Source organism: Triplophysa rosa, linkage group LG1 (genome assembly GCF_024868665.1).
Source record: "Triplophysa rosa linkage group LG1, Trosa_1v2, whole genome shotgun sequence".
Taxonomy (NCBI): domain Eukaryota; kingdom Metazoa; phylum Chordata; class Actinopteri; order Cypriniformes; family Nemacheilidae; genus Triplophysa; species Triplophysa rosa.
Genome location: NC_079890.1, coordinates 1,701,553 through 1,719,887, shown reverse-complemented (window position 1 = coordinate 1,719,887; position 18,335 = coordinate 1,701,553). Strand labels below are relative to the sequence as shown.

At 38.0% G+C, this 18,335-nt stretch overlaps 1 protein-coding gene across 3 annotated transcripts in view; it reads right to left on the bottom strand.

Annotated features, from left to right (window-relative positions):
* Positions 1–4,023: 4,023 nt before the first annotated feature.
* arnt2 (aryl-hydrocarbon receptor nuclear translocator 2) overlaps positions 4,024–18,335 on the bottom strand; it is a 95,424-nt gene continuing 81,112 nt past the window's right edge. Inside the window, exons 14-20 of one of the 3 annotated variants that reach the window (XM_057338364.1) lie at positions 15,908–15,983; positions 13,602–13,725; positions 12,657–12,756; positions 11,975–12,116; positions 9,878–10,040; positions 5,654–5,799; positions 4,024–5,457 (exon numbers count right to left, since the gene is read on the bottom strand). In XM_057338364.1, the coding sequence (XP_057194347.1) occupies positions 5,359–5,457; positions 5,654–5,799; positions 9,878–10,040; positions 11,975–12,116; positions 12,657–12,756; positions 13,602–13,725; positions 15,908–15,983 (850 nt within the window). In that variant the 3' untranslated portion in view covers positions 4,024–5,358. Of the gene's footprint in view, positions 5,458–5,653; positions 5,800–9,877; positions 10,044–11,974; positions 12,117–12,656; positions 12,757–13,601; positions 13,726–15,907; positions 15,984–18,335 lie in introns of all 3 variants that reach the window. The other 2 variants (XM_057338356.1, XM_057338373.1) reach the window with 2 other exon arrangements.

Here is an 18,335-nt window from a genome sequence, read left to right as displayed (position 1 = left end):
TCCATGAGTCTTCATGATGCTTCAATAACTCCGGTATCTCAAACAAAGTCGTGCAACAGATATCAATGATAACATGCAGGAATGATAAGTAAAGGTAGTCGCACGTCATGCGGTTACATAAAGGAAAGGTGTGACCCCTGCAAAACATCTCGAGTTTCTCTACAAAGCATCTCAGATGTCTCCCTCGCTTTCAGACAGCCGAATCAAAGCACGAATGAATGCCAGAGCCATCCTGAAAGAGCCTGGGCATAAAATCAGGAGGCACGCGATGAACTCGATTTTACTGTTATTTATGCTCGCAGCCAGTCAAGTCACGTCATGCTTCACGCAGGAAAAACACAACATTAGGATTTTGACAGTGTACAGAAATGCAATTATATCATGAAGCGATGTGCTCTCTGGATGCAGGTAGAGACAAACAAACACACAAAAAACGGGATGTGCTCCTTCAAGTCCAGTCGTAGGGATTGTTTTTAACGTACGAATGCACGCGAACGACACCTCAACGTGATAGTTCACCCAAAAATGAAAATTCTGCCATCATTTACTCACCCTCTTGTCATTCCAAATCTTTATGACTTTCTTTCTTGCGCAGAACACAAAAGAAGATATTTCGAAGAAAGTTGGTAACCGATCAGCCATTCACTTCTATTGTATGGCCACAAAACCAATGCAAGTCAATGGGGTCCAGTTAACAACGTTTTTCAAAATATCTTTTGTGTTCTGCAGCAGAAAGTCATACAGGTTTGAAATGACACGAGGGTGAGTAAATGATTTTTGGGTGAACTCTTTTAATCTCACTCAACATGTCATAGGCCATACACACAATCTGGGCCACACTCTTGATCTTGTGTTATCATCAGGGTTTTCTGTCAAAAATGTAGCTGTTAGTGATGCTGGTTTGTCTGATCGTTGGCCAGTTTTGTTTGACAGTGTGTTTGCTTGTGCTAGACCGGGTTAACCAGTCGTTCTAGCCATCTCTCTGGTTTATCAACCCCTCCACAGCTGTACAATTTACCAAGGCTTTTGTAGCTATCCCAGCTCTTCGGTGTCCCCAAATGTTGATGGGTTGGCAAATTGTTTTAATTCCTCTTCTTTAGCAATTCTAAATGTAGTTGCCCCTCTCAAACCGAAAAAAAACCAAATAAAAAATTCAGCTTTGGCTCAATGACAACATTAAAGCTGTAAGAAAAGATTGCAGAAGAAAACAGAGGAAGGATAAATTACAAATTTCATATCAACTTTTGCAAAACATAAATTCCAGGAATCTGTTTCGTTAGAACGGGCTAAATACCTTAATTTAATCTCAAAAAATGATCATTGTCCAAAGATTTTGTTTGCTAGATTAAACTCTGTGTTAAATCCTGCCGCACCAGTTGGTCCAGAACCTAGCTTAGAGCTGTTTTGTGACTTCATTATTAAGAAGATTGCTTAGATCAGGGAGCAGATGTCCTGCGATTTAACCCAGAGTGTTCATATTACTAATGTCAGCCCTTCTGCATTTTCTCAATTTCAAGCTATGTCATCTGTTGATCTGTCCGACATTATTTTAAAGATGAAACCAACCACCTGTTCTCTCGATGTTGTTCCTACTAAACTGCTTATGGATGAACTACCTCCCGTTTCATCTAGTTTGCTCTCTATTATCAAGGGGTGTTTACCCACTGGCACCATTCCATCTTGTTTTAAACATGCTGTGGTCCAGCCTCTACTAAAAAAACTAATCTTGATCCCACAGATTTGAATAATTATGTATTTATTTATATATATATATAATGTATATTTTTTATATCCTTGATCCTTTTCAGTCGGGCTTTAGAGCAGAGTCTGCTCTCTTAAGGGTACTGAAAAACTTCTATTTGAAAGATATGAAGCTAACCAATCTAATGTAACCAATCTAATGCCAACCTCAAGATTGAACCTTTTTAATAGGATGCTGTGATCCACTGTGTCGAAAGACGCACTCAGATCCAATAATTGGAGAATAGGAACATTTCCAGAGTCTGCCGATAACAGGAGATCATTTATTGGTGAATTTTCATCAGGCGAACACCCTATTATTTTTGGTGTACCCCAGGGCTCCATTCTGGGTGCAATGTTATTTTCTTTCTATATTTGTCTATATTTCTCTATAAGTGTCAGATCATATTTTTTGCAGATGACACTCAATTTTACCTCCCGCTAACATCAGGTTCTAATGCAGTGTCCTCTTTGCTGGCTTGTTTAGAGGACATCATGGTTTGGATGGACAATCATTTCATTCAGTTAAATCAGAAAAAGACTGACGCTATTTTGTTTGGCCGTCCTCATCTTGTAAATAATTTGAGCCCTACTTTGGGTCCTCTCCAAGAGAACATCCGTGATAAAGTAAAAAATCTGGGAGTTATTCTTGATCCTTGACCTAAAATTTGATAAACATATCAACTCCGTAGTTAGAGCCAGTTTTCTACAGCTCAAGGGGCTTCGCAAGCTTAAAAACTTTCTCCGTTTTAATGCTCTTGAGACTGTTATTCATGCTTTTATTTCAACAAGGTTGGATTACTGAAACGCACTTTATGCTGGAATTAACCAGACCTCACACTCACGGTTACAACTGGTGCAGAATGTCGCAGCTCGTTTTCTGACAGGGACCAAAAAGAGGGAGCATATAACAAACTTCATTGGTTACCTGTTAAATTCAGAGTTGATTTTAAGATTTTAATCTTTGTTTTTAAAGACTTTCCCCATTGTATATTTCAGATCTGATCCACCCCTACTGTCCTGCAAAAGCACTTAGATCCTCCTCCCAGCTGTTGTTGTCTGTTCCAAAAACTTGGTTAAAATCTAAAGGTGATGGGGCTTTCTCAGTTCTTGGTCCTAAGCTCTGGAATTCATTACCTTTGCCCATTAGATCTGCCCCTACACTATCCACCTTCAACCATTCTGCACCAGTTTTAGAGACTGTGAGTTGTACTTCACTGTATCACAGGCTTGCATGATTCTTTTCTCAAAAGAATATCTCGAAACGTCTAAATGAATTTAGTAAACATTTCGTGCTCTACCGGTGGGAGCATGTGCTCAAATCCCCTTCCAGTTCTCTGAGCAGTGGCATAAATACACAGGATAAGTGAGCATCATTGAACAGTCGCACACCGTTCAGTGAATTCTCCTCGAGTTGTATGTAATAGTAACTGAAGACTGCATAAAGTAATCTTTCATTATAAACAGATGTTTTTTTATCGTTTAAAGATTTGTGCTAAAAGTCAACGTGAAAGTAGTAGTGCATGCTTCCTAAAATGTTTCAATAATTAATAAAGTTTTGTTTGGCTTGTAAACATTATAAAAACATTAATCCAATTAAAAACTCTCTTGAAAAGCACGATGTGAGCCGTACAGAAAATACTTATCAGGACTCTATTCATTACCTATAAAACCATCTAAATCACATTTTCCCATTAACTACTTGAGTACATGAGGTCATTAATTAATCTTATAAATTACATTACATTTAACAGTATACTGCACAACTGAAAGTATATTTAAACAAATTCTTGATTTCCAAAACTTCTTTGCTTTTTAATCGATTATATGATTGCAAATGTATTAAAAACTTTGTATTTATGTTGCATGAACTGAAGCTTAACTTTAAGAAAAGTTAAAAGAGGATTTAAAGAGAAAGTTCATTAATTTTACCCCCATTATACAAGTCTGAAATGAAAAACCGATGGACAATCCTGCATGAAAGTCCTGCTCTACATTTATTTCTTTACTGTTCAAAATCTCGGATTCTGGCAGCTGGGGCACCAGTTGAATACCATTAAAGTTTTGTCACATCAAATTTAAAATAGTTTTTCATGTTTTTCTTGTAAATTTGCAGTCCTTTTTTGTAACTTTATTTTTTTTATACCGTATTTCAAAAATACACCTTCATTTTCCAGGCAGCTGGGGCACCAGTAAAATACCGTAAAACAACAGTTTTGTCATGTAGAATTACATGTTTTTCTTGTAAATGTGTGGTCTTTTTCTGTAATTTGATGGTTTTTAATGTATTTCAAATGATCTATGAAAAAACAATAAAATTCCATAAAGGACGGTTTTTAAACAGTACAAAAAATCAGTAAAAACATAAAAGTAAAATTCTGTATAATTACAGTTGTAATGTTTATTCAGCAGCCCAATAATACAGCTGAGTCTGTTTAATTGAAATCCACATATTCAAGAGAATTTACTGTCACGAGCACAATTTATAGACATAAAGTTACACAAAAATAATGGAACACATTTACACAATTTATACACTTCTAAACTCATTGTACAATGAACAAGCTAACTAAGTAACAAGCGTTACCTATGTACTCACATTGCACACAATGATATTAAACCTACACAAGTATGTAGTAGCGGTGTGTGACATAAAACACGGTCCAACATAAAAATCACATTATTTACATGAAAACATCCATTTGATTAGCAAAACGATTTAGATTCCCTTTCAAGTCCATTTCTTTCCAGTTGTGGCATCATCGAGTTTCATTGTGAAAAAGATCGTAGAAGTCCACGTCATCAGTTCAAAAGTTAATTGTAACAATAAATTGCAGCTGCCACAAAGATTACGATAAACACCGCGAATGCATTTGCTTATACAAGTATGAGGCTGGTGCTGAGCAATTTTGTAAGAAACGAAATTTAAAAAAATTCTCAAAATCTTAAATTTTTTATTCAAATACTTTTTTGTCTTTACATCCATCTACATGTATTATTAGTTCAGCTAGGTTATAGACATCACTACATAGACTAAATTTTACATGTTAAGCGTCGTTTTGCAATATTACGACCTGGCGTGGTGTTAAAAAATATCACAGCGTGTTTTTTTGTCAGCGAGATGCTGTTTGGCAACATGAATGAGGTGCAACACTTCAAGAAAAATGATTCCTTCACATCACAAAAAATTGAGAAAATATGTTTCCTGTACGATAAAATAGAGATGGGGACTTCGCTTAGAACGAATAGCCTCGGCTAATAGCGTCATTTATTTGCATGCGCGTTCAGCGTTGTTTAAGCACCTGATTCATTAAAAGTAGGCCTGTGCAAATTAAACACTCCAACAATCTCTGCTGAACACAAATAGCACAATCAAACTCGCAAATTCGCAATAGTGCTGATTTTTGTAAATGTGCGATTTTGCAGGAAAATCCGCAACCGTTTAGTGATAAAGAGCCTTCACACAAAACGTTGTGTGTTTGTAATTGTCTGCAGCTGAGCAAAGTCAATAGAGCGCTTGAAGTGAGCACAAATTCAGAAATGAAGCAGCGTTGTGTGCACATGAGAGATGAAAGTACTGCAGTCTGAACCAAAAACAAAACAAACAATCGAGTTCGGTTACTCGGAAAATGGAGGGAACATGCCGAGGTCAGCGAAGTCTTCAATGTTGTAATTGGTTGTTCCTTGAGTGGGATCCCCGGCCATCGGTAGCATGTCCTATGGGATGGGCAAAGACAGACATGCTCTGAGTTTCTGATTGCTTTTGTGATTTTGTGTCGCACTTGTGCTACAACAAACAGTCGATGGTCAGCGCTGCCAAAACTTTTGTAGAAAGGAACATAAAAGGCGGATACACGTGTTTGTTTGAGACCTGACTGGGATTATATCATATAGTCTAGACAGTCAGCGGTACCTGAAAGACCTCGGTCTGGTTGGATTGAGTGTGGGGGTGAGGATCTCCGCCCTGCTGGCCGTGGTGTTGACTCTGCCACTGGGACCACACCTCTGAGGGGCGACCCTGGAACTGCCCTCCGCTTTGACTGCTTTCTCCCGAAACATCTGGAGAAAAGAAAACACGGGCACGTTGAGAACAGCTCCATACGGTGAGAAAATACAATGTTACGCCAGCATTAATCCTCGTTCAGTTCCTGATCGGTTGAATAGATTGTTCATAAAAAACCCATGTGTGAAACACGAAAGAAGAGAAATGCCTCAGTGATTTTGTGTCCATACAATGGAAGTCAATAGAGTCCAATGTTGTTTGATTATCAACGTTCTTGAAAATCTCTTCTTTCGTGTTCTGCAGAAGAAAGAAAGTCATATGGGTTTGAAATGACAAGTGGATGAGTAAATGAAAGGTGAACTGTCCCTTTAAGAATGTCATGTAATCTAGCGGCGACAAACCAGCTCAAAACCATCCCCGTCCATCAGCATCCAAACACGACGTCCTGGAGGCGTTTCATTCCTGACCCCGATCCGACACGTTTACACTTTGCGTTATTAACTTTCATATTATCTGCAACATGTCTACAGTTCCGCCGACTCAATTGAGCGTGCTTGTAAAGTACTTCATCCGCGAGACCTCCATTTCGCTCAATTTGTTGCGCGGGGGGAGACGTTTACTAGGCTGACAGACTCGTTTAAACGCGCGCATCTAGAGTCTTCTTCACCCTCGGGGCTGGAGTATTTGGTTAGGGAACGAGCGAGTCGGGGAGACTAATGCGCGCGGGGGTGGCGGGGGTTTTGGGAAGGATGGCACGACGATGCCCTTGGGCGGCTTCTCGTGCTCTCTGTGTTGATGAGACGTTGATGTAAGGTCAAACTTCTCATTTCCCTACCGCGCCGAATGCCGAGAGGATCTCTCGCTCGCTCTCTTTCTCTCACCCTTGCTGTCGTTCTCTCCCTCCAGGTATGGCTATTTGCATCCGCCGATATGTCTTATAAATCTCTCAATCAACTTTCCTTTTCGTCTTGTGCGTCTCTCCCTCGGCAATCTATCCGTGTCGCAGACCTGCATCGTTCGGAGTGTCTGGAGCGCGCGCGTGTCTGTGTGATAAGATAAAAGAGCGAGTGTATTCTCGGGCCACTCCATCTCAAAAGTGATTTTCAAAGACGTTTTGGATTTTGTAACAATACCAAATGCTGCCGTGACAAAGTGAACTCTGTTCAAACACTGAGCTGAGCTTTATCACAGTCCAGGGCTTTGACAAATCAATACTGTGACGTTTAAAAGCGACTCTTCTCACATTCAAAGTGATACATAGAGCTCTTGAAACCAGCGGAGACGTCTGGAATCTTTCCATAAGGATATAAAGACCGCATTTTAGTCACAATAGAACATTTTGATGTGTGATGGCTGTTTATGCGTTGCATGAAGCAAAGACCAATTAAAACAAGCAATTTAGACAAACTGTAAAGATGAAACCCATTCAGACCCGACAGACTCAGCTTTTGATGATTTGATCTCTGTATCATATCATGTTTGTAAATCTGTGAAACACATGACTTACTGTACCGGTAGGCTACATATTAAAATGTAGTTAAGACATTTTTATTAAAAAGTTTGCCTTGTGTATAAATCATCCAGGGTGCACGCTTGTTTGGTTGTGCATTTCTGATTTTCGACTCAAAAGTGCATGAATAAAACATTTCATGAATCGGAGCCATCCACAGGTACATTTATTTTCCGTATGGAACAAGAAATGCAGGAAAATGCATCACGGATTCATTTGCTCGATAAGGTTGGCATCCTAAAACAGTCATACGTTTTCACATTCAAAGTGACAAAGTTGACTGAAGTGATTTTAGTTGACTCAAATTCAAATTGGAAAACATTTCTGTTCATTGAAATCAAGCAAAATATTGACCTAAAAGTTTAAATAGTTTAAATTAAGTAAAAAACTTAAACTAAATGAAGAATTTAAACGTTGCCTCAAAAATATACTGAAATAAGTTAAGAGCACTAAAATTATAATAATAAAGAAAAAGAAAAATGATTAATCTTATATATCAACGTAAAAAAAACAAATAAATTATAAAATGACAAAAGCATAAAATCTAAAAGCCAATTTAACTCAAATCAAAACCATAATATGGTCACAAGTATTTGATACATCAATGTGGTGAAATAAATTATTAAAAATAAATGAATGCAATGTTAATACCCCAAATCATTAGAAAAAAGGGATAGTTAATGCCAAAATAAAAATGATGTCTCGATATGTCTCTTTCTTCTCTGAAACACAAAAGAAGATAATTTAAGAAATGTCTCGGTGGTTTTGTGTTCATACAATGGAAATCAATGGGGTTCAGTGTTGTTTGGCTACCGACATTCTTCAAAATATCTTCTTTTGTGTTCTGCTGAAGAAAGACAGGAATGACATGAGGGTTAAAACATGATGAAAGAATTTTCCTTTTGGTGTAAATTTAGCGGAGTTCAATGAAAGAATTACACCCAAGTATAGAAACGCGAGTCCACGTGTCTGCCAGCCGTGTTTAAGGAGCGTCCACGTGACAAGACGATGATAAATGTTCCATTTGCTTTAATGGCACCATATTAAAAAAGAATTATCTGGACATGGCTCCATTTTCAAGTGGCTGGCAAAAGCCTTCAGGGTTTGGAAAGGCATTCGGTGCGTGATGCACTCCAAATGGAAATGGATTTTTTAATGTCACCTTTTTAACATAAATTACTTATTAAATGGATACGCTAATCGCAGGTTGGAGGTAGAGAGATTCCCTCGAGGGAAACAACAAAGGAAAAAAGTCATTCTCCGGGCTTTCGTGCTTCAAATGAAATGGTGTTGGTGGAGCTGAATGTAATGGAGAAATAAGACGACCGGATGAGAGTCGATAACAAGCAGTTCTACAGTTTCTCCCCGTAAGCTCTTCGGTATGCTCTGTCTTTGGAATGCCAAAGGTTGCACAATTGTGTTTGTGTGTCCTTGCCCTCCGTGTCACGCTGGTCAAATTCCCCACTTTCAAGTGTCAGAGATGCACAGAAACCAGATCTCCGGCGTGAAGCGAGAAGGTGCGACGCATGACAGATTCATTAAAACACACAGCGGGGTGTTTCAAGTTAGCCACGTTTCAAAAGACAAGCGTCTCGGGCTGATGCCAAATCATGCGATCTTCATTAGGACGTGATGAACCTTGATCCTGCTCAACGTGACATTTTCACTTTGTGAGACGGAAGGTTTCGATTTGATCTGTTGACTAAATGTAATTATTCGTTGACTCCAATGCTACAAAATGCCTCGATTTAAAAGTAAAAGCACAGTAATACATGGATGTGTGTACGTGACGCTTTATGGAACTGCTCATTGTGATTGACAGAGTCTTTCCTCATGTACGTTTTAGACCACCGATTCCATCACATTTAGCCGATTAGCTATAATTAAAAGTAATAGAGCAAATTTAGCGAATGAAAAACGAGGCGCATTGATTAATGCTGTCTTGTCAATGAGGATTTTTTTTGCCTACTAAAGAACAGAGACTATTTCTTGCTGTACAGTAGAGATTCATATTTATAACAAAAACCTTTCGTCTCACTACGAAGGCCTTTTACGATCGCTTTGTTAACCGGTGAAGAAAATATTTTCCTGTCTGTAGCCTGGATACTACAAGTCTGTTTCAGTCATTGACTGTAAAAGTGTTTATGGGAATCTATAAATCGCCATATGTGTAAAACCCAAGGGATATTTTCTTTCCCAGTGGTGTTGTAAGATCTGTTGATCCAAGATTTACGTCGTTCTGGATCGGATCGCTGTTTGAAGTGTGCGAGGGATCTACTACTTTGGATAAACACAAAGCCGACAAAGTACAACAATAGTAGACATGTCACGATTCTTGGCGCCACAGCAAAAACGAACATTGTGTCGGACACTTCAAATGTTAAATATGGATTTACAAGAACAAAAGTTGACTGTAAACTGACAGTAATAAGTCAAAAAAATAAACTAACATTAGTGATTGGATTTATTTTTCATCAACGTTGCTGTTTATTAGCGACGTAACATACTTAAGTATTTTTATTTTTACATCGACAAATATGTGTTGTTTGTTACATCTGAATCCTAAAGGATGTGCAGTGAGGTTGAAATGGCCCAATCTGTCGAGATAAAGGAACAGGTCTTACCGAAAGCAGTGCTGCGATTGGCCAGGTTGGAGTAGGCGTTGCCGGAGGGTGAGGAGGTGGCGGGGCTGGACAGCGGGCTGTAGGAGGACGGGTCGGCCTGGTAACTGTGACTGGAGCCGATGCCAAACGGTGAGGACTGAGCCTTACTGGACTGTGCCGGAATCTGCTGGTGTAGTGACATCACATGACATGTTAATAACATACATTTACAGCATGACATCTAACACATCACTGACTGTAGATTCTAGGTGTCTTTCTTTCTTTCTTTCTTTCTTTCTTTCTTTCTTTCTTTCTTTCATTCATTCTTTGTGTCTTTCTTTCATTCTTTCTTCCTTACGTTCTTTTTCTTCATTTCGTTCTTTCGTTTGTATTTTCTTTATTTACTTATTTCTTTCCTTTATTCTTTCGTTTGTTTGTTCTTTCATTGGTTCTTTGTGTCTTTCTTTCGTTCTTTCTTCCTTACGTTCTTCTGACTTTATTTTCTTATTTCTTTCCTTTATTCTTTCTTTCGTTTGTTTGTTCTTTCATTGGTTCTTTGTCTTTCTTTGGTTCTTCCTTATGTTCTTTTTCTTCATTTCGTTCTTTCTTTGGTTCTTTCTTTCTTATTTCTTTCCTTCATTCTTTCGTTTTTGTTCTTTCATTCATTCATTTCTTTGTCTTTCTTTCTCTTTCTTTCGTTCTTTCTTCTTTTCGTTCGTCAGTCTTTATTTTCATTCATTCATTCTTTCTTTCGTTCGTTTGTTCTTTCATTGGTTCTTTGTGTCTTTCTTTCATTCCTTCTTCCTTACGTTCTTTTTCTTCATTTCGTTCTTTCTTTTGTTTGTCTTTCTTCCTTTCATTCGTCTGTCTTTATTTTCTTTTTTCTTTCATTCATTCATTCTTTCGTTCACCTTTCCTTTCATTCCACCTTTCTTTTGTCCCTTTCATACATTCTTTTGTTCGTTCTCATTTCATTATTCCATCTTTTTGTATTTGCTTCTTTCTTTCTTTCTTTCTTTCTTTCTTTCTTTCTTTCTTTCTTTCTTTCTTTCTTTCTTTCTTTCTTTCTTTCTTTTTGTCTTTCTGTCTGTCAATATTGTTCTGAAGTCTTCTGAACTCTGATCAGTAACCAATAAGTGATAGACGGCACGACCGGTTATATCTCTAAAAATGATACCTATACCTTTCTACCTAACTAACTCTGGAGCTATTTTTTTCTTAAAACGCAGACAATTCATAAGGAATGACTAAAATAAATCTGGCATCTGGGGAACAACAGCTTCATGTCATGTTTACAGCTACACTAGAAAAAACAGCTAAAGCTGTGATTCACTACTTTTTTGGTAAAGGTTTTTTTAGTTATTATTCAACTACATAAATAATAACAATAATAATAACCAATATACACACATCTAGATGTCAGCTAAACTGACATCATTCTGCGACGCTCTGCAACTGTAAACAACGCTAACCCTCATGTGTAATCTAGACTGAAACAGTCAGATGTCAAGAAGACTTTAATCGACGGAGAACCACAACGCTCCATACCAGTATTGCTCTGTTCTTCTTCATATCGCAGGGATTCATTTTTGATTTGGCTTTACATGTCATGTTGTAAATATTGCATGATGGGAAAATCTGATATACATGGGATTTATTGCCGAGTAAAGAGACACAGATGACAGACCATAAAGAACACGCATGCACGCTCTTCTAAACGTATCAAAAACACGTGTTTATCATAAACGCCACACACAGGTCTCCATAACCCCAGTGACACAGGGCTCAGATCATTCTGTACATGATATTAAGGTTTTTTTGCCTTTCATTTTCTGTAATGTACCAAAAATGGTTTTATTTATTTTGTTCTCTCTTCTATTTATTCTCATTATTCGGTAATATTATATATGATACAATTCATTGATATTCATTTATAATTGTAATTATATGTTTTTGTAGCAGTGCCAGTGAAAAACAAGAACTATTAGCTGCAGGAAAAAGCTCTGAACGAGCCAATGCTCTCATCGCAGCACTAAAGAGACTTAAAGAGCTAATGGGACATTTAGCGCCGGTGGTGATGCGGACGGGCGGGCGGGCGGCCTGTGCGATTCCTCTCACCTGTCCAGAGAAGGGCGGTCGGCTTCCCGTCCACGACACCTGACCCGTGTTGATCTGCCGGGATATCTGGGAAAGATTCTGTCCACCAGATCCAGCCGTTGACTGGATGTCACTGACCCCCGGGACGTGAATGACGGACGAGCTGAAACACACATTACATTTACATTCATGCGTTTGGCTTTTATCCAAAGTGATTTAACGTGCATTCACTTTGGACGTTTTTCAAGAGTGCGTCCCAAGTGTGCCATTGCTTTTATCGAACAATTGAAAGCATGTAAGAAAATAGCCATTTGAGGCTATTTTGAATTGTTAATACTGTCCTCTGTTATCGTCGTGTATAGCCACTGTGTTTCTTATGGTTTACTTCAAGATTTCAGAAGAAATGGTTGCTTTTTTCTCATTTCATTCATTATTATTATTCATCATTTTTTTCGAAAAGCGCTATATAAATAAACTTGACTTGACATTTACTGTACATCAAGTGTGTGACTATTTAATATCCGAACGGACAAGCAATTGTAAAAACACACTTAATGCCTAATATGTACATCTGAAGTGCTTCGGTTTGCTTTAGCGACAATGAAAACCTGTATCTCCATCAGTTTATTTCTTACAAAGTTATACTACTAGGAGTTGTATTTTGCATGAAGACTCTTTGGTTTAATACTCAACAGACTCGTACCCAAAGCTCTTGCCCGAGTGTCCCGGTTGGAACGGGCTTCCTTGAGAGTAGAGCTGCTGTCCTCCGGCTGTCGACGATGGGACCATCATCTTCTTATCAGCTAAACACACAAAGACAGGTAAACAATCGCAATTCACGAAATAATTCACGAAAACAACACAGATGCAGTTTATAGAAACCAAGACTGGACAGAAACCACCATGAAAGCCACATATAGTGTGCCTTTTGTTATTCTGCAAAACACAAAAGAATAGGTATTTTGAAAAATGTTGATGAAAGAAAACCGTCGGTCCCCATTGACTTGCATCGGTTTTGTCTCCATACAATAGAAGTCAATGGGGACCGACGGTTTTCTTTTACCAACATTTTTCAAAATATCTTCTTTTGTGTTTTGCAGAATAAAAAAGGTCAAAGGTTCAAAATGACAAGTGGGTGAGTAAATAATGACAGAATGTTCATTTTGGGTCGAACGATCCCTTTAAAGCATTTTTGAACTTGTCGGGTCTGTGTTTTGTCATAGTAAGAATGTCATATGCGAACAACACGAGGGTGAATAAACAACAAGGCATTTTTATTTTTGGGTGAACTCGTCGTTTAAGACATGAGATATGGTAAGAGCTCTGTCATCTTAATTCACCACAGAGATGCTGAACAAACAGATACTGTAACAGCAGTAAAAACGCTATATGGGTTGTGGTAAAAGAAAAAGTGTGTTCTGTGGTGCTGACTAAGGTGCATTTGGCTTTCAACAGTCTAATGCATAACAATGGGATTATCCCAGTTCATCAATTCCACATTTACGCACGAATTCATATTCACAATGATTTCTTCCTTGCTGAAAAAACAAGGTTTCAGCCTAAGGTAGCTAAAGACTATTTTTCTGTCAAATGAATTCAATTCTAAGCTGATTTAGTAAAGTTAGAAGGATATAATATAGAAACATACATCCAGAGATTCCAGTATACATGTCGCTGAAGCGCGGGTCTCTTTCCTGGGTGAACAGCGATTCGGTTTTGTCGATGGTTTTGCCTGCCTCGTGAACACCGGCTGGCACGCTGGCGACTGGCACCTGTGGGCATCAACACAAGAGAGGCGATCTGACATGTGATTTGTTAAACACAGGCTTTGTCAATGGCCCTGCTTCCAGAAGTATTTTTCACATTTATTTTCTGCATTGGATTTTGAAAATATTTTGAGTTCCATATTTCAATAAACAATTGGACCAGACCATCCAGCTCTGGGATGAATCAAAACATTGCCACATTTAAGTAAAAACGAAAAAAATCAATCGGGTACAAAACTATGATCTTGATCTGTATGTTTCTATGGATCTGTGACACATCGAACGCTCATTTTTCCTATATGGGCGAACTGTTCCCTTAAGTATGAAACTGTCAATCAACAGTGACCAATTTAACTGTTTTCTATTAACTCAAACGTTTTGCTAAATTTGACTTGTGTCACGCGCCTAAATCGCAAATGGAAAGTCAACACAGATTGTAAATGTTGATCGGTGCTACCCAAGAGCCCATGCGTGAGGAGTTATCCATTTTTAAATAATCCACTTCATTATATGAAACAGACTCCGATTACCTGCTCAACATAAACAGGCGATGAGATAACATAACCACATTACTACCTATGACTCAAAACAAATGTGCAGAAGCTGTACATGAGCAGAAGGGGCATATTCCATATGAGCCGTGATTATATACATGTCATCATGTGTTATATGTGTGACTGCACACCAGATCTTTTCCCAGAGAGAGCGAGTTTGAAATGTCAGCTAATAACCTAAAGCTAACGCTACTGTGATGTTATGGAGCTTAAAGGGGTACGTCACCCAAAAATGAAAATTCTGTCATCATTTACTCGCCTTCGAGTTGTTCCACATCTGTATACATTTCTTTGTTCTGGTAAACACAGAGAAAGATATTTGGAAGAATGCTTGTAACCAGACAGTTCTTGGACCCCATTGACTCCCATAGTGGGAAAAATTACTTCATCATTTTTTTTGTTCTGTTGAACACAAAAGAAGATATTTTGAAGAATGTAGGACAGCTAACAGTTCTGGGGCACTACCATTGTTTTTTTCCTACTATGGGAGTCAATGGGGGGCAATATCTGTTTGGTTATAAGCATTCTTCCAAATATCTTTGTGTTCACCAGAACAAAGAAATGTATACAGAAACTCGAAGGTGAGTAAATGATGACAGAATTTTCATTTTTGGGTGAACTGTCCCTTTAAGACTTACATCTGTGATTTGGTTAGTTTGTATGACGAATAGACCAAAATTTAGGAGGTCAAATCATATCAATCAGATCAAAGCTTATTTAATGTGACAGCTCGGCATATTTAATTATTTTGCTTTTTGTGCTTTATAAGCCAGAACGTTTCCATTGATTGAAACAAAATAAGAAACAAAGAAAAAAAAACATTCAGAATATTAACGTGCCTCTACATAAACATGAAAAAACATAAAAACAACAGTACATATGATCGTAATTACAAAACTGCAATATAAATGAAACCTTTTTTTCATTTTAAGATGAATAATTCCTTTAAAAAAGTCCATTTTCTTTTTATTACTTTGTTCTTTATTTTTCCCAGCTTGTAAATGTTTACCTGATGCTGCCGTTTTTAACCTTCAAGCACTGTTTACCACATTTGTTATTGTTAAAATATGTTCCCTTGCTTTTTATTTGTTTGTACTTTATTTTATTACTGAATCTACTCGGATAAAGAAGCAATGTTTACTTCATTCAAAAATATCGGAAGGACACATACCATCGTTATTATTTGATAATATATACACATGTATATTAACATTTCAATTTTAAAATGATGACGTGTTTAACAGCATACTGGGTTTGCGGTTATATTTAAACCTAGTCGGATTTAAAGGAATCCTTCACTTTCATCATTTATTCACCCTCATGTCATTTCAAACCTGTATGACTTTTTTTCTTCTTCAGAACACAAAGGAAGATATTTTGAAGAATGTCTGAACCCCATTGACTTCCATGGTATGGACACAAATCCACAGAGGCATTCTTCAAAATATCTTCTTTTTGTGTTTCACAGAAGAAAGAGTCCCATACAGGTTTGAACCACATGAGAATGAACAAATGAAGACAGGATTTTTATTGTTGGGTGAACTACCACTTTCAGTTTAAATGATGCATTTTGCCTCTGTGTTTGTGTATCTGTGTGTGTGTGTGTGTGTGTGTGTGTGTGTGTGTGTGTGTACCTGGGACAGGTCATAGGCAGTCAGTCCATCTCTCTGGTGAACTTCAAGTTCAGCCTGTTGTTGTTGCTGAAGTTGCCTGTAAATCCAACACAAAACATTAACATTGACTGTTAGGTACACAAAAAGTACATTTCATCAACACCTGCTGCTTAAATTCCAGAAAGAGCTCACACTGAGGTGAGCACGCACATATACTGGATAAATAAAACATTTATTATTCCATATGCTCTACACATTTTCTAAGCTTGTTAAAGCCAAACTCCCATTAAAGCAAAACTGTTCGCTCGACTGTCATCGTCGTAAGCACCTGCGAGCTATTTACAATCACATAAAAGAAAACCTCCTATCTATATAAATAGACGGACATCTCCAGAACAGCTTGCGAAGATTACGTTCCAATAATAATGTCCAATCTGATGGGAAAAATGTAGAGCTTGCATGCACTTGTAAATGTATTTGGATAAAGGTGTCTGCAAAAAGCATAAATGTCAATTTTATGTAATGTTAAAAAAGCAACTGGCACTTTTATAATAAGTACAAATTTGTATTCACTACGTTAGTCAATTCAAACGTCGAGTTCTCTTAATGTGAAATATTTTGAGGCTCTCGTGTATTCAAACAAAAGCATCACATTGTTGTCCACCTTTGACGTTGCCAAACGATGTTTTAAACCGCCGCTTACGTAAGCAGCTCAATAAGTTTTGGAACGACTCCGGAGTGTCCGTGCCTTCGAGGAAAATAGATCTCGAGTCTCTGACTACTTCGGGAAATTTCCCTTTGAAGAGCTGAGCCCTTAATATAAGATGTCTTTGTTCAGTTTCAATATCACTGTGATTGGTTATGGAGCTTCAAATTCACCTGAAAATGAAGTAAGGGGCTTTTACTTATCGAAAGGAAAACGTATTATGCTTAAGAACCCCATTATGTCAAGAGGGGGTTGGAAATGGCCCATGAAAATACCCAAACGTTAGCGCGCTCAGTCTGGAATCGCATTAGGCCACCTGGACCGGCATTGGAATGAGATGGATCGAACTCAAAACACTGAACTACGCTTGAACTTCTTGGGAAGAGAAAGAGCCGAAGGGAAAAAATTGAAATGAAAATGGCAAAAACATCCACGCATCCAAGTTTCCACAGAAAGCCAAACTCCCCCTGCCTCCCTTTCATAATTAACTCTCTACATCTCCACATATGAGAATTTAATCTCGACATGGGAAATGGCGATCTGTTGTCTGCCCACAGGGGGCTGCCACAGGTTTCCGAACGGGAGGAGTCTCACAAGATGCAAGATTACTTATGGTTGTCATGGTAACAGGGGAGTAGTGAATGGTGCTGAAACTGGACCACGCATGGCGATGAGAGAGATCAGCACATACGAAGACAGGCAGACGAGAAGGATATCAGCCAGACACATACATATATTATTTCCAGTGGCCCAAAAATCCTCCCTCAAAGCTCAGCATCACTCCACCGCTGTTATCCAAGTGTTCTTTATAGGGATTGTTCACCCATAATTTATTCACCCTGGTGTTATTTTAAACCTGTATGAGTTTCTTCTGCAGAACACAAAAGAAGATATTTTGAAGAACCAAACAACATTGAACGGAATAATACCTATACAGTATACTGAGATCGTAATACCCACATTAAAATACCTATAAATACTGAGACTGCAAGTGCATGCCATTAGACAACACCACATCCATCCTATAGCTCATATTACAGTATCACACCAAACGAATAAAAGTCTAACAAGCTCGCGTTGGGTGGAATAAGTGCAGCGTCTTTGAACACAATCCATCTATTCATCCAGCTCATCCAATAGCTTTGACTGCGGTGTGAGCTGTATGTCTGTCTGGCGCCTGGAAGAAAATACCCAAACTTTTCTTTCACAATCACAAAACTGTTTTTTTCAGGCAGCTGGCGCCAGTAAAAAAGCATAAAATAACAGTCTTTGACGTAAAATGTATTTTTTTTTTATTTGCATTCTTTCTGTAATTTGCCGTTTTTTACGGTATTTCAAAAATACACTGTAAAAGAAGGTAATTTTCCAGCAGCTGGTGTAGCAGTAAAATAACAGTTTTTCGCGAAAAATTTGAGTGGCAACCTTCCGGTCTCTCTCGTGAAACCAACACGGAAGTGACTTAGACTGTAATTCATTGACTCATTTGGCTCCAAAACAGAGCAGAATCTCATTGAGCCCCATGTTAAAATGCCCAACTTTATAGCAGAAAAAAACATCTTTACAGCCTGGTACAAAAAAAAGATTTGGTCTATAGCTAATTTTGCCCTTCATGACAACTGTGAGAGTTCATTTTTTTATAACGCATCCTTTTAAATTATACATATAACATATTATATTTTATATATATATTATAAAAGTCTGCATAATTAAGGGTGTAGCCACTTGAGTGACAGGCACCAACCA